The 22,259-nt window shown below is 54.0% G+C and overlaps 5 protein-coding genes across 5 annotated transcripts; 2 read left to right on the top strand and 3 right to left on the bottom strand.

Annotated features, from left to right (window-relative positions):
* Nucleotides 1-113: 113 nt before the first annotated feature.
* HER10_EVM0008828 (pentachlorophenol 4-monooxygenase) lies at nt 114-2,009 on the bottom strand (the record flags this gene model as incomplete). Its single annotated transcript, XM_035478337.1, has 5 exons — nt 114-624; nt 739-993; nt 1,046-1,396; nt 1,454-1,853; nt 1,907-2,009. The coding sequence occupies 5 exons, from the start codon at nt 2,007-2,009 to the stop codon at nt 114-116; spliced, it is 1,620 nt and encodes a 539-aa protein (XP_035327091.1).
* A 747-nt stretch (nt 2,010-2,756) lies between these two features.
* HER10_EVM0012167 (glycosyl hydrolase family 47) lies at nt 2,757-5,135 on the top strand. The gene is made up of 2 exons (XM_035481568.1): nt 2,757-4,772; nt 4,957-5,135. The coding sequence occupies exons 1-2, from the start codon at nt 3,117-3,119 to the stop codon at nt 5,074-5,076; spliced, it is 1,776 nt and encodes a 591-aa protein (XP_035327370.1). The 5' UTR covers nt 2,757-3,116; the 3' UTR covers nt 5,077-5,135.
* A 2,790-nt stretch (nt 5,136-7,925) lies between these two features.
* Nucleotides 7,926-8,111, top strand: HER10_EVM0002018 (uncharacterized protein; the record flags this gene model as incomplete). Its single annotated transcript, XM_035471747.1, has 2 exons — nt 7,926-8,051; nt 8,082-8,111. The coding sequence occupies 2 exons, from the start codon at nt 7,926-7,928 to the stop codon at nt 8,109-8,111; spliced, it is 156 nt and encodes a 51-aa protein (XP_035326581.1).
* A 1,515-nt stretch (nt 8,112-9,626) lies between these two features.
* HER10_EVM0010287 (uncharacterized protein) lies at nt 9,627-13,703 on the bottom strand (the record flags this gene model as incomplete). The annotated part of the gene is made up of 1 exon (XM_035479751.1): nt 9,627-13,703. One exon carries the CDS (start codon nt 13,701-13,703, stop codon nt 9,627-9,629), a length of 4,077 nt encoding a protein of 1,358 aa, XP_035327222.1.
* A 2,133-nt stretch (nt 13,704-15,836) lies between these two features.
* On the bottom strand, nt 15,837-18,123 carry HER10_EVM0010578 (uncharacterized protein). Its single transcript, XM_035480034.1, has 2 exons — nt 17,503-18,123; nt 15,837-17,447 (listed from the first exon to the last, which is right to left on the bottom strand). The coding sequence occupies exons 1-2, from the start codon at nt 17,986-17,988 to the stop codon at nt 17,325-17,327; spliced, it is 609 nt and encodes a 202-aa protein (XP_035327239.1). The 5' UTR covers nt 17,989-18,123; the 3' UTR covers nt 15,837-17,324.
* Between the last annotated feature and the right edge of the window lie 4,136 nt (nt 18,124-22,259).

The raw sequence follows: 22,259 nt of genomic DNA on the forward strand, positions 1-22,259 counted from the left end.
ATGCTTTCAAGCTGTGGTCATCATAATTTCGCGGTCAAGTGGTACGAGGGTTCTATGTCAAGGTCTATATCTATTCCGGCGTTTAGGATATTCAAATCTAGCTGATTATGTCTTCAAACAAGAGGGAGTGTCTTGGTGCTACCAGACCAGAAACCCTTGAACAAAAGTCCCACCTCCTGCACATTTTCGGTCGGGTAAATGCCAGCTAGGATGCCGTCTGGGCGCAGAATCACGAGCCCGCCGGTTGTGGCTGAGATCCCAAAGGTATTGTGTCCCTGTCCGTCGACATCACAAAGCACCAAACTAGAAGGAAGTCCATCATACACATCCCACGTGTTGGTAATAGTACCAGTGACAATCGTCGTGAAGCTAACCATCTGGTCGTACTTATTGACCGCGTAGAGAGACTCGAGAGTCCTACGCAGCGCAGCGACCTTTGCTGTCTTCTGACCAGGGCGACCAGCAAAGATGAGCATATTCCACTGCCCAGTGTTCTTGTGGATAATGCTTTGCAGGCGGATGGGAACAGACGGACCGGGTGCTCTGAGAAGGATGTCAGGACAGCGATGACCGACGGCCAAACTACCAGTGGTAGCCTTGTCGACCAAGACGGAGGGCCCATAGCTGACGCCAAGACCAATGTTGAAGCTGGCGTTGGACGTCAATATGTCGCCCAGCACCTTGCTCGGCTCGGGCTTGCCACTGCATCCGTTCCACGTCTTGGGCACGTCGCCAGACAACACAGCCGCTAGGGTCTTGTCGATATCAATGACCTTTTGAGCGACGGCACGGCGCTCCTCGGAGTACGTATCGAGCACTTCCGTTTGGTACCATCCTCTAAGGACTCCAGCGAGCTTCCATGAGAGGTTAATGGCGTCATGGATTCCGGTGTTCATGCCCTGGCCGAAGCCGGAGGAGTGTGTGTGAGCAGCGTCGCCGGCAAGGAACACGAAGTCATCCTTTCGCATGGTCGCCGCTACCTTTTGCTTGATTCTGTTCTTGCCGTCAGAGATGTAACTTTCGTAGTCTCAAGAGTTATACTTGCGTGTAAATGGTCCACCAGTCGACTCGCTCGAACTCAAGATTGAACGGTTTGACGGACTTGATCACCTCCTCCATAGCCTGTTCTTTGCTGAGACCTTGGGGATACTTGGCCTTGAGCGTCGGAGTGAAGACGTATCCCAGGCGACACGCATCTTTATCAAGCCGAGCTACGAAGGCATTGCCGTACTCGGCGCTGTTAATTGTCACGAACCCAAGGTCGGTCGCAGGAATGTCGGTCTTGACACGGCCATCAAAACGAACCCATTCGTATGCCGTTTCGTCACCAATCATTTCAATTTTGGCAAGTTGTCGGACTTGAGACGTGACTCCGTCAGCGCCGACCAGGTATTTACTTTGGAGGATTAGCCAAGTTCTTTCTCATTGGGGCATGTATGAGAAGGGGCTATACCATCTGATCGAGCGTTTTCCGTGCTGAGGATGTTGAAGTGTAGCTGTGAGATTGTAACCGTCTTTGGGCTTGTCGTCGATTTGGTAGTCAACAAGTTCCCACTGGTATTGGACTTCGTTTCCTGAAATGGCCTTATACTTGGCAGCCAAGATGGCCTGGGAAGACTTTTGACGGATGTTGATGATATAGTCGTGGAAAGTTCCGGTCATGGCAGTGAACATTGACTGCTGGCCCACGGCCGACACTCTTTTACCGCCATGGAAGGTGGCAATCCCCCGAACAATGTTGCCTTGTTGAACTATTTCCTCGGCGACGCCGACCTGTTCGAAGAGCTCGAGAGTGCGGGGGAAAAGAGTAATGGCTCGGCCAAAGGACTCCTGGACCTCCAACTCTCGTCTTTCTTTGGTTCAACGTCAGATCCGCCCAACGTCAAAGTAGCCTCTGCCAACTTACCAATGATGATCGTGGGGATGCCTTGCTGGGCCAGACCGAGGGCAGTCACCAGGCCGACCGGGCCAGCACCGACAATGAGGACATCAGTCGGCTCGAAATCCATGGTAAATTAAGGTAGTCAGATGAGTTGTGGGATATTATCAAATGGTTGATGGTAGATAGAAAGAAACCAGAAGGAGTTGGTTGTTCTGATGTCAGTCTTATATGTGGCCGGGAGGATTTCGGTCTTCGAGTGCACGGGATGATCTAAATCACCGTCTACAATTTACGTTGCATCTTTGCATCTTTGCCCGGAATTCGGGATTATAGTGACAGGCCGAAAACACTCGAGATAATACGCATCTTTTTCTTGATATACAGGAGGCTCTCTATACCTAGTATGCTGCACACGCCTTACTCGGTGTTCAAACTCCGTAGAGAGATAAAGGCTACACAATTCCGGCGCCGAAAGAAAATGTGGGTCATGTTCGGCACCGAACGACGAGAATCAATCTTCAATTGCCCGCCGCGTCTTGGCCATCCCATCAAACTGGCCATCATTCTATCTCGGTGAGTAAACTCTCGACAGGGATAAAGCAAGGTTCGCCAAACACAAACGACCCCAAATTTCGATGGGTCGCTATCACATTTGGGGCACTGAAATACGCGGGAAATGGGGCACGTGTGTTTTGACTTTCAGCTCCATGTCTCAACCGTCTCGAAACGTCGCTCCAAGTTCCATGGAACGCCACAAATCTAACCAAGAAAGCCGCCGCCCGTTGGCTTGGCTTGGCCCAGGCTTGCTCGCCAAAAGTCAAAGTTTGGTTGTGAACACCTAACCGCCTTTTCTCTTAGCCTTGCACCTGTGGCCCTTACCTCACCTCAACTCCAATCTGGTGAGATTTTGCTATGAGATTCTCATTCAGGGGCTTGCGACAGCGACACCCGTAGACGGTTCCCTCCTTACAGACCGCAGCCTTTTCTTGTCGCATCTTGCTTGGTCGCAGTTCCTTTTTCTTTCTCGTATTCGATAGAGGGCAGACACTCTCATTCCATCGCCGTCGCCGAACCGTTTCCATGACTCGAACCTAGCCGTGTCACACAGCCCTCCTCCCTTGCCTGGCCTCAACCATCGAGAAGGCCTCATCACGCTCCGGGGTCACCACGCCGCCTCTCATTCACGCGTCTCTCCACTCACATATACTCACACAGACAGACACAAACATTCGTCATGGGGAGGACATCATACCGCTGGACGCGGGTGCGCTCCACCGTCCTCACCCTCATCACAATAACATGTGTCATCTACATCCTCGACACAACATGGCTACACCCGCGCACAGAAACAGCCATGCTAGAACGCTTCATGAACACAGAAAGCCTCGTTCGGCAACCGGCGACACCAAAATCCAGCTTCGACTGGTCCGCCGTCGACCTAAAGTACCCGCCCCAAGACCCGCTCACCCGCGTCCCGAACGGTGGCCGCGGCTCCCTGCCCCGTGTGCAACACCGGTTCCCCTCCGAATCCCTCTCCGCTTCTCGGCGCCGGGAAGCCCGCCGGCAAGAAGTCCGGCGCCTCTTCCAAAAGAACTGGGCGAATTACAGAGAGTATGCCTGGATGAAAGATGCTCTCAACCCAATCTCGGCCACCGCAAAGGACCAGTTCTCCGGCTGGGCTGCCACCCTCGTTGACTCCCTCGACGTGCTGTGGATCATGGGCCTCAAGCCAGAATTTGAGGAGGCTGTCGCGGCCGTCGCGAAGATCGACTTTAGCATTTCCACATCGGACCGCGTCAACACGTTTGAGACAAACATCCGCTATCTCGGCGGTCTCATGGCCGCTTACGACCTCAGCGGGCGCCGCGTCCTTCTCGACAAGGCCACCGAGCTCGGTGATCTGCTGTATGGCGCTTTCAACACAGAGCACCGCATGCCGGTAGACTTTATCAACTTCAACGACGCAAAATCAGGCAAGGGCCTCATCGTTGAGGGCTCCGTCGTCTCCGCGTCACCGGGCACTCTATCCCTCGAGATGACGCGCCTGTCCCAGCTCACCGGCAACCCAAAGTACTACGACGCCGCCGCAAAAGTGATGGATCTCTTCCACGACGGCCAGCAAAAGACGAAACTCCCAGGCATGTGGCCCATGTTCGTCCACATGGCCGACCGCGACGTCGTCACGGGCTCAACCTTTACCATTGGCGGCTGCGCCGACTCGCTTTACGAATACCTCCCCAAGATGATCGCCCTCCTCAACGGCGCGGAACCAAAATACCACACCATGACGGAGAACTTCCTCAAAGCGGCCAACGAGTCCCTCTTCTTCCGCCCCATGCTTCCTGGCGGTGAAAACGTCCTCATCTCGGGCAACGTCGACGTCGACGCGGGCGGCAACCACTCCCTCGACCCAGAGAGCGAGCACCTGTCCTGCTTCATCGGCGGCATCTACGCTCTTGCCGGTCGCGTGCTGGGAAAAGAAGAGTGGGTTACCGTCGGCGCCCGGCTGACGCTGGGGTGCTACTACGCCTACCAGGCCATGCCGACGGGCATGATGCCGGAGCGGTACAACATGGTCAAATGCGACCGCCGTGACGCGTGCGCATGGGACGAGGACAAGTGGGACGCGGCGAAGAAGTTGAAGACGGAGTATAAGGAGCACTTGCCCAAGGGCTTCACGACGGCCAAGGACCCGCGGTATATCCTCCGGCCCGAGGCGATTGAGAGCGTCTTTGTGCTGTATCGCGTTACGGGCGACCAGGGGTTCCAAGAGGCGGCCTGGGAGATGTGGAAAGCTGTGAGTAATGGGACGCTCGTCGAGCACGGCAATGCTGCGGTGTTGGACGTCACGCAGAAGCAGGACCCGCTGCCCAAGGAAGATTACATGGAGGTGAGTTTCCTCGTCATCTTCCTTTTGATTATCTGCTGCTCTTCCTCCTCTTTGCATTCTCCTGCCATGTCAGCATGCCTTCTGGCAGGGATGAGTTTCCCGTTCTAAATTGGGAGATTGCGAAGGGGAGAGAACACAGAGAGAAAAGTTCCGCTTGACTGACACTGCATGACCACCCATTTAGAGTTTCTGGCTGGCGGAGACACTGAAATATTTCTACCTCGTCTTCTCACCGCCCGATCTCGTCAGCCTCGACGACTATGTGCTCAACACAGAAGCGCACCCCTTCCGGAGGCACCTTTGAATTGGAGCAAGGGGCTTGGTTAGAGTTAAGGAAAAGGCGGCATCGTTCACTCACCCCGGATTTCGTATCCCGAACGCTTGGGTTTGGATGAAAAGGAGGTGCGCGGACAGCTCCGCTGATCTGTGCTCTCTTCTATCCCACCGGGCGAGTCTGATACATGACTTGCTAAAAGCGGCACTGAACGTGCGATGGGTTTACATATTGCCGGACTGGTGTATTTGTACAGAGTATGAGCGAATAGATTCGCCGAGTAATGACATTTTGAGCTTTGATACCTAGCTCCATCTTGGAAGATGATCGTGAGCAGAAGATCGGCCTATGAGTCTGGTGTCTTTACGATGTCACGAGTCAACCGCTACTGATCCGTGGTGAAGCGTCATAGCTAATCGGTGATGATGACTGATCGCTGTTCAATCGTGTTGAACCGCCACCCAAACAGTAAACTTCATTCTTCAGATGGCTCATCGCCCTTGGCTACTGTCATGAAAGATACTGTGAAGCAGCGGCTCTCTTGGAATTCCTGCGCCGTACGTCACCCGAAGCAGCCGCAGTAAATCGTGACGAACCAACTCATCACGGGTGTATTTTGCCACTCTTGGCAGCCATGCCACAATCATCGGGTCTGTTTACCCAGATCCAGACGTCCGTCGAGGAGCCAACGTAGCAGGGATGACCATGAGTCGAAAACATGTCTTGGCGGTAGATACTAGGAGATCGCATCAAAGATGAGCACTCTGGTTGAGACAGGCCAGTAGTATGTGGGCTTGGACCGAGATGACTGGGGTAGTGCACGTTGGGCGAGGTAATGGTATAGACGTTATTACTTACTACGGTCTTGGAAATTCGGCCTCCGGGTGATCTCTAGAAGCTTGTTTTGTAATCGAGTTCTAGGCGGCTCGCTGGCTGGGAAAAGGAGATCTCTGGGCGTACTATATCGTAGACTAATTCGTAGCCCTGCTCTGCTTTCTCGCAAGAGTCTGTAGAATAGAGGGTTGTCTCCGAGATTGAGTAGAGTCTGGGAGCCCGGTTTCACCATCTGCCAAAATGCTCGTGAAGACTAATCATCGAATGAACACCTCCTTTCCCGCCGGGGAGAATTTTACAGGTAGACAGAGGAACAAATCCCTTAAACCCTGTATGCTGTCAATCTATACGTCCACTCGCCTGGTCCAGTTCCTACTGCCGTGCCTCACTCTCGCTTGCGCACGTCAATCTGTCAAACCCAAGCAGACGGAGTAGCCCATATGCCATCGCACTACTACGTACAGACACAGACTACGGATACACACGAATGTCAAAGCCACGCCTAGCTCCAACAGATTCTAGAACTCAAACCCCCCATCAGCAGGGCCTGTACGCCGGTTGACTCCACATAACAACCATAAATAACATGCGACTTCCCAGTTGCAATATGAGGCTTCAGGATCTTATCTCATCTTGGTATGTGTTGAGCACGGCCGTCCACTACGAGTGACTTACTCGCGATCCCTAACCCCGGGTCGAGGGCGCCTGAGTCGTGTAGCAGTGCCGTAGCCAAGGCCCTCTGACGGGAGAACAACGCTAAGCCACTGGGGAAGTGCGTCTTTTGCGCCCCCCTAATTCTCCATTCTTGTTGCCTCTCTAGCCTATGGAATCTCTCAATGTACGAAAGTTTAGATTTCGACGGGCGCGAAGCACCTATTGCGGATAGTTGCCAACTTACAGAAAGAATGCCAAGACACGAGAGTCTGGAAGAAGGAAAAGACTCACGCGACACATTACCACGTCCATCAAATCTCCCAAGATGAAATTCCCCGGCTGATTACCCGTTAAATTGCCCGCCCATCATCGCCATGAGGCAGCAACACATGGCTAGCCAATGTGCCCGTAGAGATGTATCCGTACGAATACTCCATACTGTAGGTAGCGGACTTTGAACTGAGCAGCTCAGCAGCCCACCTCCTAAAGTCTAAGGATACCTAGCCAACGGAAGGCCCGCCAAGAGGTGGATTGGAAACACCTCATCGCCAAGAGCACAGATCAAGCTCATATACTCGATGGGCTTTTAATAGCCCCAAACACTGCCCGCGCAGGCGCCAAGACCACCCCCAAGCAAAGCCGGTGCAGCAGCAGTAGCGAAAACTCGCGGACAGCATGCCGGCCCCCGTCCTTCGCTACTCCGTGGACTTTACGCCGTACTCAACCAAATAGGTTATTCAGAGTCGACAGTATCGGATTTTGCCGTACGCCAAGTAACGCAGAACGGACCTCCAGGTGAACAACCTAGGCCACCAGCCAATCCACAATACCACAGTACTCCGTATACTACTCCGTACACTTGTAATTTTGGCCGGTCTTTGAGGCATAATCATGTGCCTGACCACTTTTACCACCTGCTCACTGACCAAGTGGTTCAGGACAGCTCCGCTACGGATACTAGCAACCTCGAAAATAGCATCCTCCTTGTAACCACATCGAGCAGATCTCGAGCACTTTCCAAGAAGTCGCAAACTCTTGGTTAGTCTTGGTTAGCCAAAGTCTTGGTATTCCTCTTGCAAAGACACACCAGTCAACCTAGCAAGTCTACGGAAGAGGGCGGTGTCAACCTCAACAGACCCTTCATCCATGCCCCCCAAAGGCCTTGGCATAATGTTTCCAAAGTTTATCGCCTCCATCCCGTAGAATTGACTCAAGATGCAAGTTTCCGTGTAAACTGCTGTATAAGAAGAAGCTGATCATCCCGCCTTTTCTCACTCCTGTCATCCCATCACCACCATCATCATCCCACTTCACCCACACAACCCTCAACTCAACCTTCTCCCACAACCATCCAAACTTCCCTCCACCTCACACAACAAAAAACCGCCAAAATGCGCGCCGTCTTCGTCATCATCTCCCTCCTCGCCGCCACCGTCGCCGCCCGCTTCGATGGCCCTTGCACCGACACCATCTGCGGCGACTCCAAGGTCAACTGCGAGGCTGAGGGCCGCATCTGCGTCGGCTTCCCCAGCGTCGACCCCGAGAAGCGCCTCGGATGCACTTGCAGCATTGTCTAAAGGCACTGCGAGGCATTTCTTAGACATGATTTCCAGTTTCTACGCATGGTATGTGTGCCTTTCAAGTAGATTCTTCTTCTTCAAGGACGCTCATGGCTAACTCGATACCCATCAGATCAGCATTTGAAAGGTCTCTCATTTTTGGAAAGACTTGGAGTTTTTGGGAAAGATACAGGGACGAGGAACGTGAAAACCCATCATGACATGGCACAATACACAAAGGCGCTCGGAGAGAAGCGACGGAACCCACACAGCATGATATCCAAACAAAAATCAGCATAGAAAAATCTCACATACTACTTCTTCCTGTCCGTAACGCAACACATCTCTTCCATCCCCAAAGCCCATGATGCAATCCACGATCGCTCATCTGCCGTGATGTCCGTCCATCCTTCCCGGCGCCACACCCGCCCGCTTCCAATCGGCTACCCTTCTAGAATTCGCATAACCCGCCAAGACCCCAGACGCGATTCGAGGCGCTCGTCTCCCGCAGCCAAGACTCGTCCACCTCACCACCACCACCCCAACTCCCTCCTTCACACCCCCTTTCCATTCTCTTTCTATCGTGTATACACTCACATATACCTCCACCAAACAAACCCTCCCATCCCCAAATCCCCCTTCAAAATCCCCGACGGCTCCTCGGTCCCATTGAATCGGCGTCCTCCCCATCCCCGCTTACCCCCGAGACCCAACGCACCCGAGGGACCCGAATGCACGCAGCACGAAACCCACTTTGCCGAGATCGATCGGCACCGGGATCAAGACTCATCTGGCGCTGGGCACTTTACGGTAGGCGAACTAGCACACGGGACAGCGAAAGCCTTAGTAGAAGAGCACTTATCGTCGCTGGCACCGCCACTGCTAAGGAAGTAAGTGTTGGTGCTGAGTCCACTCCCCAACGACTGATTGGTAGAGAGAGGAAGCCTTATGGGGAGAGAGAGGTTACATTCGGGACCGCTCTCTGTATCGGTATCTCAATCGCATCTCTCTAGACAGGTGGAATCACTCTTGCGGGTAAGATGTATGTTATCGCAATCGGATCAAGTCTCGCGAGGTCGAATTCTTCCACACTCTACAGTCGTGATTCCTTGCTGTCACTATAGACTTGGCATCACAGCGACAAGAATCCGAGACAGCACTCAAGGGGGAAGAAGTTCCCCTTGACAACACCGCACATCGACCGTGATACTTCTTCTACACGTCGCAAGGAAACAAGGAATCCCATCCAAATGTGTAAACATTGAAGAGACTAAAAGTACTAGTACCAAATAAAAGTACATACAAATGAAAAGAGACCCACGATCTCAAATCCGAGACTCCCCATGGTTCCCGTTTTTCCCATTTTCTTTCTCCCAAAAGATCAAGTCTCGCGTGTGGTATCATCCCGCTCCCAAAAAGTTCGTCCCAGGACAAACGAAAACGCCAAAAAGGTCACAGGGTACTATACAAACCAACCAGATGTAATACAAGAAGAAGAAGAAAGAAGAAATCGGGTGATGAAGGAGAAGGAACTCACATCTTCCCCCATCCCCTAACAAACCCCCTCTGCGCCCCATTCACCCTCGCCAAGATCCCAAGCCCAACATCCTCACCTCCACCCCACCCGCCCCCGCGCTTTACGTTGATGCCGTACGCCATATCCCCGTCTCCCCTCACTCCATTGACGTCTTCCGCGCCCCTACGCTTCCTCACCCGCTCATACCCAATCTTGAACCCCATCAAGTGGCTCCCGTCCATGAAGCTGCGCTTCATCTCTTCCGTCGCCTGCCACTCCGCCCCACGGCCCAAGAACCCAAATACATTGCCGTCGGCCAGCAGCGCCGCCACGGAAGCGATACTGCACGGGTTCCGCGGGAGGATGGTATCCGTCCCGGGCGTCAGAAGCCACGCAACGAGCGTCAAGGCAACAAGGAGACCGAGCACGGACTGGATGATGCGTGTCGAGGCGGTGTCCTGCACCAGACGGCGCAGAGAGGTGACAGACGTCGATTCGAGCATGGCGGGGATAATCTGCTGCGCCGTCACGTCTGGGAGGCGACGACGGGAGTTGACGTTGAGGTTCTGAGCGCGCAGGATGCCGTGCTGCCGGACAATGGCATCCGCTACAAGACCGCTCTTGCCCAGGCCCGGATCGCCTAGGTTACCCGCGGGCACCGCGAATCGCGATGTGACGAGGGAGCTGAAGAACGGATCAAGCTGATTGCCTGTGGTGAGGTTGGCGAGGAGTCCGTACTGCAAGGGGAGCAGTCTTAACTTGATAGGCTTGGCGGTGTTTTCCTGGACGATGGGCGGGTAGGTGGTGTCCACGTGCAGCGAGGCGCCGGTGAGGCGGATCTTGGTAGTTACAGTCTCGAGCGTCTCGTTGCAGCCCATGGCTGAGATATAGCCCACTTGCATGGGGGTGCTGTCGGAAAGCTGACCCCAGACATAGGTGAAATCGGAGCACTGCGATGAAGCAGCGGACCGTGGTGTAGCGACGCCGAAGACGGAAGAGGGGGAGACGCCCGGCGGTAAGACGGCGTTGGACCGGATTGAAGGATCGAGGCACGGCTCACCGGCGATGTCGACCTTCATGTCCTGTGAAAACTGATTCGGCAAGTCAGGGACAGTAAAGTTTGTGTTGATCTCGGATTGCGGGTAGAGTCTGCAATCGAGCCGCGAGCGAAGGGCAGGGACCGTTACGATGATGGTTCCGGCGCCGTCCTGCATATCAAGGGGCTCCGATAGCTGCAGACTATTGAAGTTGAGGTCCTCAAAGGTAAACGATGGGAAGGTCAGGTTCGCGTCGAGAATCAGGGAGGCCAGAAGAGTATCGGTTGTACAGGTCGGACAAGGCGAGGATGCATTGATGAAGCTGTCGAGAGTCTGAAGGTTTACTGGCCGCGTAGATGGGATTGGTGTTGTACTGTAGAGGGCCCCAGAAAAGGTCGCCAGGAGCGAGGAGACAATCAGAGCGGTGGTGGTGAACACGACAGCGATATTTTGCGTTTTGACGGCATCGAACAGGATTCTATGTTTGGACTTGTCCATGAAGTCAAGGCGAACCGTCGTTTCAAAGGACCCCCCTTCTTTCAGCTTCGCATACGGCGCAAGGCATCGTGTCGCGCAGTCCGCGGCGGCGAGGTACAGCACCACAAGACCAAAAATGATTCCAGTCCCTGTTGTCCATAGAAAGTGCTTGTCGGTATTGGCCTTGGTCGTCGCGATGCCGGCGTGTGCGTTGGAAATACGAAGCACAACTTCAAGGGCAACAATCATGCCAATCATAGTCACCACGGCGGCGAACCTTGCCCATGGATTCAGCGGCAGCGGATGCTTCCAGTCGGCGTTTCGTACAAACTCAACCGGCTGGTTCTGAGGGGGCGGAGCCCCCCCAAAGATCTTGAAGTATCCTCTCGCCTCCTTTTCGGCCTTTTCGTAGGGCTCGACGCCGGTATAGTAGTTCGTTCCGAGCAGCTTCTCTCGTACGACTGATGTGTCGGCAGCACCCGTGCCGCGTAGACACTGAAGAAGCTGGCGACTATGAGCGAGGAGGGTGGCCATGTTGATAATGGTGTTTGGGTCGCGGGGCAGAAAGCCTCTTGCTGGCGCGAGGGCAATTGCAGCCAACACCAACATTAGAACGAAGCCCAGTAGGCCAGAAAGGAGATGCGCTGGTATTTGGCGAACATTGAGCCGCTCTCCAATAATGATGGCCGTACCGGTGGATTTCTCCTGCGTCTCGCCCATTAGTGAGCTACGTGCGACGAGAGCAGTATACTGCTTCCAGTACGCTGTCGAGATCTGGGTCAGGTTGTCCGTCTTCAGGAACGTCTCGATTGGAGGAAGCCCGTAGTCCTTGATCTGCATAGCGACAGCCGAGTTCATGACGGCGTCGGAAGCAACAATGGCGATGCCGGGGTACCGACTGTTGATGTTTGGTATCGCTGCGAGGATCTGCGAATCAGTGGGATAGGAGTTGAAGTGTCCTTGTACAATGTCCCAAGGATGGACCAGCTCGAGGGTCTTGTTCGCTGCAGAGCGGTTTCGTTCGATCTTGATGAGTTGCGTGTTGTTCTTTGTGACATGAACCCTCGTGAGGAAGTATGATGGGCGGCATATCAGTGCTGCAGACCTTGAAACAGCACCCGAAATGGGCACATTGAAAATGTCGCTCTCCGTTGGCACACTGGATTCGTTAATCTGAATGGCTCCCGTCATGACGACCACCCTTCCATCGTCTGGGAAGGGTGAGTTTCCGCACGTGCCAGCCTGGAATGCCATGAAGAAGGTAGGGAGCGTGAAGCCAATCAGCGCCATATTCGGGATGGTTTGCGTCAAGGTGCAATTCGGAGTCGAGACAGTGGCGTTGAGCTGAACGTCCGAAGCTTGGATGAACTGGACACCGTTCAAGGTGAACTGTGCTGGCTCACACTCGATTTCGGATTGGAAGCCGTCGACGTTGGTCCTCAGCTCAGCAGTCGCGGGCAAGTCCGCAGAAAACGACTGGAAGGCGAATTCTTTGGAAGTACCATCCGGGAAGTTGAGACCTTTCGTCTGGAGAGCTGTCATCGTGAAGAAAGGCAGGGCACCAGCATTCCGTAGCCCGGTGGGATCGTTCACAAACGTGTTGTGTAGGTTCAAACTCGCGCCCCGGGCAGTCACAATCTGGAACGTTGGGCTGACGAGCGCCACGGCGATGACGATAATGAGTTTGAGCGTCAGACCGACAGACGCCGTGGCTGCAACGAGCCAGTCCCGGTTCTTTGTCGCTTTCGCAATGGTCCATGGCTCAAACATGAAGACGTAGTCGAGCATCAGGGTCCTGTCCACACTCGCAGGTCCCTTTGCCATCCGAAGCCACGGCGCGCTGGCTTTTGCCTGGTGTTCGGGTCTCGCCCATAGTGCGGCGATACAGGTGAAAATGAAGGCCGACCCGTACTGCCATAGATATCTGAACCCATGGTCTGGCGAACCGAGTCCTCCTCTTTTGTTTGATAGGTCCAACACGGCTTCTACGGTTACCATCAGCCCGGCGAAGAGGACCGCAAACGAGCTGAGAACCCTCCTTTGGAGATAAAACGGTCGATACGGCAGAGCGACGTCGATTAACCCATTTCGTTTTCGTACGTCATCGGAATCGGCCGTGGTTGGTGGTGTCGAGGCGATTGGTCGTGGTGGTTGAACTCGTTGTATTCGTGGGGCCGGTGGTATTTGTTGCGCGGGCGGAGGTGGCCTGACTCCTGGCACCGCTGGCCTTTGGGCATTTATCGGAGGAAAAGTTGCCTGGCGAGGCGTTAATGAGTATCGAGGGTTGGCCCTCGGCGGTTTGCCTGGGCTACTGATGGTGATTTCGGGCACCGGTAGCGGTCTTGGTCTATCGGCATCGCTGCTGCTACCTGACGAGGACGGTTCTATTATTGAGGGACGCGGCGTGCTAAAGGAACGGGAGTGACTGGTATACGGCCGGGCGACGACGTCCCCTTGCGGCAGCGGCGGCGGCGGCGTATTTGATTCTGCTACATAACGATGATAGGAGTCCATGCCATTCGTGGTCTGCTTGCCTACTCTGCGGGGCACGTTTGCCCTAGCCCTTGCCTCAGATGCCATTGATCAGAGGAGACGAAGGCAGGCGAGATTGTCTTCTCGAGCAACAGACAAGTCCAGTCGGGGGAGCTGAGGGAAGGGAGACGGGGTCTAGCGTCAACTGAAATTCATCGTCTTCCGAGTGTCGTTGTGGTGTTTGGTGTCCCAAGCGGCTCTGTTTGTTTTGTTTCTCGTTGGGTCGCCCCCTTAGCGGGAGGAAACGAAGATCAATGGTCGGGGTGTTTGTCGATCCTCTTGATTAGAATTGGGATTAAGAGCGCGCTTGTTGCGAGTAAATTGAGGCGAAGAACGGTAGACAAGAGCGGAGAAGGCGGGCAGTAAGATGGTGGTAGCTAGCAAAGCCAGCAAGCCAGCACGGAGCGAGAGTGTGTGGTGGCAACGACCTAGCTTGTCTGACGAACTGGAACCTTGGATGAGCCGCAGGGAAGAGTTGCCCGGCGCCGTGTTACTCTATACGCGCACTTTTGCATGAATAATGTTTGGGAATCCGGATGGGATTTTCTCTCAAGTCGGCCTCTCATTGACTGGTACCAGCCCAGGGTGAGGCAAGTCGGTAACAGTCGAATAAGAATATTAAGAACAAGGGAAGGGGGGAAATAGAGACCCAATCTAAGGGCTCGGAAGGAGAAGGGAAGGGAACAGCCTTGCTCCAACCCCGCGGACGATCACAGGTTCTCGCATGATATAAGAGAAGTAATCAGGAACCCGAACGCTTCTTAGACGGGAAGAAGGGAAGAGGGGTGGAGGGGCAGCGGTGGGCGGGGAAGACGCCGCTCGGCTGGTACGCCAGTCAGTCCTGCCAGCCTGCCCATCAAAGATCGTGCCGAGCTGTCTTGTGTCGCTGTCTTCTGTCACCTCGGCGTTCCAAGTTCTCTGATGGTGGCTTTCATCCCAATACGGGGTTAGGAGGGATATGTTACTGCCGCTTGGCAGACAACGACTTGTCGACTTTGCCAGGAAACTTCAAGCACGGCCTGGGGAGACAGACGTGCAGAGGCAACGGGCCAGTTTCAGAAGCAGGTTGGTCGGGCGCCCGTGGGGGATGTGAGGCTGGCTGAACGGGCGATGTTGAGGAAGTTGAAGATGATTGGACAAAGGTCATGAGAGGTCGTCGGGAGAGGCATTGGAGGCTAACGGGAGGTTAATGTTATTGGTCCCGACTGGGCACGGTGAAACTGCCGCGTGTGGCGGCTGTGTGACAGAGTGTCACAGACCCCGGTTTCGACGTGTGCTTGTCTTGTCCCCTCGACTCCTGTCGATTGTGTTAGAGTGTCCAAACTGAAGAAAAAGAGTCCACTTAGACTTCTTCTTCTTCTTCCTCTTCTTCAGTTCTTCCCACCTGCTTTACATTAGAGTATGCTGCCCAGTTGCCGTGCGGCGAAACGGACAGACCCGACCATGTTGCGAGCTGGGTGTTGCTTCCACTCCACCCAACCAACAGAGGAAGAACGTGGAGATTGGAGAGTGATCTGCAGCTAGCAGGGACACGCAGACGAGCGTAAAGAGACCACCCAGGGTCAACAAGGGGGTGCTGATGGTTTGTCCAGAGTTTCCCTTCGATAGGAAATCGTCCAATTGGAAACGTCAGGAGAAACCACAATCATCATCGAAAGGGGGTTTGACACCGTCCGGATGTATTGACTGAAAGCAGTGGCAGTTTGCGCTCAACTCAACGGAGGAGAGTCGTGCCCTGAGGTGTCACGAAAAGAAAAGATGAAACAGGAACATCTCTTCCGGCGCATTCGAGGAGATGAGGTCGGATCGGAATGGACGATACGTACCGATTAATCCGATCCCCCGTCTTCTCGGTGGGAGGTTTTGAAGAAATACGTACCCGCAAGCTGCAGCCAGACCTGCGAGCAAAGCTTAAGGTACCTTAGAAGTTAGGTACCTTACCAAAGTGCATGCCTCAGTCGCTTCACTGCTCAAAGTGCCCCATAGCTGCACATCAACCTGCAGAAAGACGCACCTCAAAATAAGCCTTGTCGTACTCGCATTCAATCAAGTATAACCGTCCGAACGGCCATTGACTAAAGTACGCAGGCGAGCGGTCTTGTGGATTCATCATGAAAGCGCAGTGTTTTCTTACGCGGTGCTGAGCGTTGAGCGCCTCTAAAGGTATGGGAATCGATACTACTCCGTATGGTTACTATCATCACCATCTCCCTAAGCTACCTCCATAGCCCATCCAATTGAACTCTGAGTTTTCGGTATCGCTTTATAGCTCCTACAAGAATCGCATACACTGCTACCCTTAAACTTCTCCCCAAGTTTTGGCACTGTTGCAAACGCCCACCAGGCAGAAAAGGGAATTGTAATCAGGAGAGTTATCCTGCCCACCCGTGATCTTGCAATTTTGCTGGCCACCCGAACCAACCAGTCGGAATATCAAGTCATGTCATCGGCTCCCTCGTTGATCCGCGTATCCCACGGGCAGAGTTCGCCATCTTCGCTGCCATGCCTCGCCTGGGTCCCAAGTCCCGAGTAATCTGCCCGATGGGATCTCTTCAATCCAAGTCTCGAACCCCCCAAAAACATGGACCACCTACAGGAGTTCGCCAGTCTGCTGCACTGGTCCAAACCTTTTTCTTCTCACAGGGCGGACCGTCGCAGCCGATAGAACCGCTCGCCACTCGTCCCAGTGCCTACCTACCCCGCGGGGTGACACGTGCATACCGAACCCGACACCATCGCCACTTGATAGTTCGGTCGGGCGTGAACAACTATGACGGTCAGGCCATTTCCCAAAGGCTTTGACGCCCCGTAGTTGGACGACAACAAGACGACACCGCATTGCTGACTCGTCGTCACATATTGAACTCTGCTCAGCTTCTCACGCCATGGCCTTCGTGCCCATCTCCATCAGAAAGGATAGGCAGCAAAACACCTAGATACTGGGCAGACTGGGCGATGATCAGGTCCGATGAGAACTGACGAGGACCAAACCATTCCGAAAGGGTGGAGATCGGATTGACTGACAACCATGAGACACTCCTAATAATACACACACAGACTAGGTATACATAAGTAAGGTGAACTTGACCAGACCATGGTGACACACGGCCTCCGGCAGTCAATCATCTGTGTTTCGTTTCTTCTCGGCCCCCTCTTCCGGCCCCTCGTCTAAAAATCCTGACTGCTTTTGTACAAGATAGGATGCAAATGGTAGGTAACGAAAATCAGTTACCCTGGGTATATAATGCGGAAGCCCTAAGTTGTTTCGAACAATGGCGACCGTCGCAATCGTGCCATCATAATGCAGTCGTCGCCCGCAGAACGCCAAAATGCCTGTGTTTCGCCAGTCGTTAGGTAGTAGTGTGTTTCCTCCCTCCCAGGCAGGGCAGGGCGGCCTCTGAGTGCTCCTGCTCTCCTGGCTGATACGCTCTTCACTCGGATCGTTGCGGCGGTGGAGATTCCATGACTCGCTGGAGCCGCTGGGGTTTCGCTGGGTCTCGCTCGATCTCTCGCCCCACGTCGGATATCCTGGGGCATCATCGGCCGTGGAGGTGTCCCATATTTCACTCGTTTAGCCTGACCCTGCCGTCGCTGAGTGTCATCGAGCAAAGCTCGCCGTATCGTGGCCATGTTCATGTAATCGTCGTTCCAATCCTCACTTTTCCATCATCAAATTCCGTATTTCTCCGGGTTCCAGCTGCGGGCATCGATGATATTCTTGGCTTCGGCCTTGACAAGAAAGCCTGCATCGCAGTAGGACATTTCTGGTCGGGCAATTTCGGGCGGGTAATGCTAGGTCAGCCGTTAGCGATAACTCCGAAAAGAGTAGTGTGATGTGTGAGCATACCAGTCGCATGCAGCACGCGTCCACCCAGCCCGTCGCGCAAGTTCCCAGATCCTGTCCAAACTTTGTCTTGTATTTGCCTCCGTTGGCCAATTCGCAGTCGGTGCCTACTCTCAGCTTGTTGTCGATTGAGCCCTTACAGCAGTGCGGCTGCAGGGTGATGAAGGGGCTGGCGAGCTTGTCGGCGGGCGGGTACGGATAACAGTGGAACGGCTCGCTCTGGGCGAGGATGACGGGTAGTCCGAATATCAAGAATAACGTGACCAGAAAGGCCGAAAAGCCCAGCGGGCGATGCATCTTTGCAGGGATAAACGAGTGTATGCGAACGACGATAGCAGAGGATGCGACGGCGGCGAAGAAGCGCGCAATGTGATTGTGAAGCTTTTGAAGGACTTCGTAGATGGGCCGGGGGAGGTGTTGGGCCAGCAGGTGTAGATAAGTGGCCGTAATGGCGAGGATTGGGGGTGGCGACGACGACGAAGGTGGCATTCTAGCTACCTAAATGGACTTCTATTAATGGGACCCTCTTTGTTCGACGAGACCAGCTGACAGGCACGCAGCCAGATAGATTGACTGCGACCAGCAATACCTAGGCCGGAGTAGGAGCGGGTCGCCAGAAGGCCTGTTTGAGTGGAACGTCGAGGTTGCAAGGGCGAGCCAAGCAGGCCGCAGGCGTAAGCAGGTGTGTGCAGGCTGACTATCCGTACCTTCCAGCTTCGACTGGGATCTCCAAGTCACCGTAGGTATATCGCGGCGGGCGATACGACGTGGACTTTTTCCCTCGAGGGACCAAAGGGGCCCCGGGATGGAGACTTGGAGGGCGTGCTAGTGCTGCTTGATGACGCCGGGACTAGTGAGTGGCCTCTGCGGAAGGGAGGGGAGGGGAGCGTCGCAGCGTTCTGAGCTTAAAGTGTGGCGCTGCCGGGACTATCGCCGTTGAGAAGGGTGTGAAATGCGCAGCGAAGTGACGGTGGACGCGTGGAGGGGTGGTGAGCGCGGCCAGGATGTGGTTGGCGTTTGATAAGACGTTTTGCGGAGTACAGATGCTTTCTCGAGGAAATCGAAGAGCGCGACAACGGGAACGACTGGAGTAATTGGAATGACTAGAAGTCTGGCAGAGGAGGAGTATGGCTTCGATGGAGGGAGGATCGCTGGAGTGTGGTCGAGTGCCGGAGAGTTTCGCGTTGGGAAGGGCGCAATCCAGGGAGATGGGACCGAAGTGGAAACGGCCTGATGGAGGGGGATCGCAGTCGATGAGATGCTTGACGTTGCCGAGTTGCGATGAAAGAACGCGCAGTCCACCCTCTACGACAAACTGGAGAGACAGACAGCGAGAGGCTACCGTATGAAGGTTTACGGATACAGGTGTGTAGTGTGTACGGTTTGAAATGAGGATCAAGTTTGTGGAAGTCACGAACATTGCAGAGAAGGAGGAAAGGATAGGAGCGCAGTCACGTTTGTTTGGATGAACCCCAAAGAAGAAGCCACGGCTAAAGGTGGCCGTCAGCCAAGCATTCACGGCAAGCGAGAAGGAGCCAAGGCTAAACTAACAGGAAGGAACCACACAGCATTGGGGCCACGATGGGAAGGATTCGCGGCGACACAGAAGGAAGGAGGCGAGCACACGAGGTAGGTACCCTGGGGAGAAACAAGCAAAGGGAAAGAGCAGCGGTCGTGAGGCAAGCACGCAGGTATGGTGGAGACTGGAGAGAGAGGTAGAGAAGGCAAGAGCACTTCGTACCTTCTCCCAAGTACCCAGGGCGAGACCGGGCGACAAATGCTGGGCGCGCATGAGATGAGAAGGCAAGAGAAGAAGAAAAAAAATGGCAGGGACGAAAGTTCGGTGCTACAAACAGCCGAAAAGGGACAGACAGAAAAGTCTCAAATGGCTGCCTGCTGGTGTCTCTTTTTCGAATGTCCTTTTCAGCCATATCCCGCGATTAAAATTGCGCCAGTAAGCACCAAGACGAATTGACAAACCAACTGCAAAGTTGACCCAGAAACTCCACACAAGGTCACAATGCGTCGTCCAACGAGAAGTCATTACACGAAAGCTCCTTCGAGTCTCCAAATCAGAAAAAGACCCAATTTGATGCGTATTTCCAACTCGTCGTTGCCAGGTTGGCCTCGGACTAGAACCCATTTGGAGCTCTCGCATACCTCTGCCCGCTTAGCCGGGCGTTTTCCCCCGCCTGTTGCGCCGCACGCGAGCCGCCAGTGTCCATCGTGCACCACCTCACCACATCGTGGTAAAAAGTGACATTGGGATTTGCGGCACAGCAAGCAGGGTCCAGCATTTTTTTCTTTTCTCGCTTTTTTTTCTTTCCTACTCTCCCTGTGTTAAACGAAAGTTCTTTTCGGCCGGTGGGTGGATAATCTCACTCAACTCAAAAAGAGAGGATCATCTCATTCAAATGAAGCGGTACATCTTAACTTGAGCCAATGACTCGATTAAGGAACGAGATTAATAGGGCGTTCAATGTTGACTGAAATATAGTTGCCCAAAACCCCCAGTTCGCCGCATGTTCTCAGATGACAGTTCAAATCTTCCGAGCAAAGGGCAACAGACCGCAGCAACTGAACATTGAGAAGGGGGGGAAAGAAGAAGAACACCGCATACGTTGTCTGTTCTTCTCTGGACACTTTTTCTCTTCCTTCAAGGGGGTTCCCTGGCGTCACTCATTCATCCCTGGTCCTTCCATGCAAGGGCCAAGGGCCAGGCCGAATCCCACCAATCCACCTCTCTAATCCGTCTTCTGAGCACCGTCATTCTGATTGGTTATCAATCACATGTGGATAGGGACTAGCAATCCACTCTTGTGCCCTATCAGGCGAGCCACGAATCAGATGCGCCCGCCTCACTCCCATTTCCCTAGAGGCACGGGCCCGTCTGCAGACCCGGCCCCCGATTAAGGTTATCCGGCCGGCCACTTCTCACGCTTCGCCGGTGACGCCGGAAAGAACGCCAAGACCCAACCTTTTGGGTCCGGCCTTCCCAACCTGCCATCGGGCGAATCGGCCCTCACAATTGGTACCTTCCGTCCAAAGATTCCCTGACGCTGATTACGTGCTATCTTCAGCCACACACCACCAATTTCCACGATCACTCTCTCCGCCTGCGCTCTTCTCACTCACGCCAACTGACCTCGAACTCAACGAACAATCCTCGTCGTCCGAAATAATTACCGGTGTGATGAGCACCTCTCTACGGAGTATACCAAAAGTCTATCGCCCATGAATTGCAGATAACATCTGGCCATGCCCGTTCGCTGTCACTTATCCCAATGTGACTGACCATTTTACCAGTGAAATGATTCAGTGCAAAGACGCCATTCACTCTTCGGCCTGCAGCTTGTTCCGTACTCCGACGCAATCTTTCTGACGGATATAATGGAGCTGATTATCCCATATCATCCATTAAACTTTTTCTCGATATTTCGAGAGAAAACTTTGTTGCAATCGCCAGCGCCGATCCGAATTTGTCTGCGCTGGAAGCATCATATTGATTGTCTGTCATCAATCCAACGCAGCCAGTACCACGACTTTGGGGAACCAGCAATCTAGCAATGCCGTCATGATTATGATAACCAACAAATTCTTTGCCTCGGGACGATTTCCCGCCGGTGCAACGATCCACCCACAGGAGAAACTGTCTTTAAGTGAGGAACGGGTTTCGGTCAGCTGAATCCGGCAACCGGTGTAACAAGGGACACCCTGAAATGGGGGCGGCCCTCCAATCGTCAGGGGTCCTGAAGCTGACGATAGCTGACTATCCGTAGGTCGTGCTGACTGTACGCTTGTGAAGGGACCCTGAATGTCACATTTTGTATTGGACGGCAGTCCTTGTTAACTACCTTAGAGGCCCCTCTATCTGTCTACGCATCCCGTCTAGGGCAATGAAGGGACGAGAGCTTTGATTAACCAACATCCGTGTGGCCTCTACCTCGCCGGCCCAGCATTGGCCGTTATTATCCTACACGCCCTCACATGCTCAAGCTCTCCCGGTTACAATAATGAGAATTAAGTACTGGTGGATGAGGCGGAGCTACGTGTATTCTTGAAAGCCGGGACACTAGCAAACCGAATCCTCTGAGGATACAGGTTCCTGTCCATTATCTTAGTAGAGGTTTCCGCGGGCAGCAGGTATTCAATATACAAAGAAGTCCAGTTACCACCCGAACTTTCACGAGAAACTCCAATGACTCCGCGAACGCCTTTCCCTCCGTCTTATTCTGACCCTACCACCAGACAACACACCACCCAAACCCCCTACCCCCAAAGCAACCCCCCCCCAAACCTCATCAACAACCCACACTCCAACAAGCACAACAAACCCAAACATCGAATCCCTCCTCCCCCGTTCCGCCCCCTCCCCACTCTTCTTCCCAACCCTCACCGGCCCCGCACCCCCCGTCACCGGCGGCACAACCCCACCGGCCCCCGAAGAAACCGGAGGACCCCTCTCCTTCGGATAACACTTCCCCATCCAACACTTCTCATCCCGACTACACCCGCCCTGAACGCCGCAACACTCTCCACTCACGCACATCCCGCCGCAAAGCTTCTTGCCGCGCGAGCAGCAGACCCCGATGGCGGCGTCGACGCAGTCGAAGCCCTGGGCGCAGCAGCCTGGTCCGCAGCAGGGCATTGATTTTGTGCAGCAGTTCCAGTTGCGGGGGAGGTTGCAGGATACTATGAGAGGTGTTAGCGTGGTGATTCTGAAAGGCAATGTGAGACGGATGTGATGGGAATAAGATACG

Source organism: Colletotrichum scovillei (assembly GCF_011075155.1).
Source record: "Colletotrichum scovillei strain TJNH1 chromosome Unknown Contig00011, whole genome shotgun sequence".
NCBI lineage: Eukaryota > Fungi > Ascomycota > Sordariomycetes > Glomerellales > Glomerellaceae > Colletotrichum > Colletotrichum scovillei.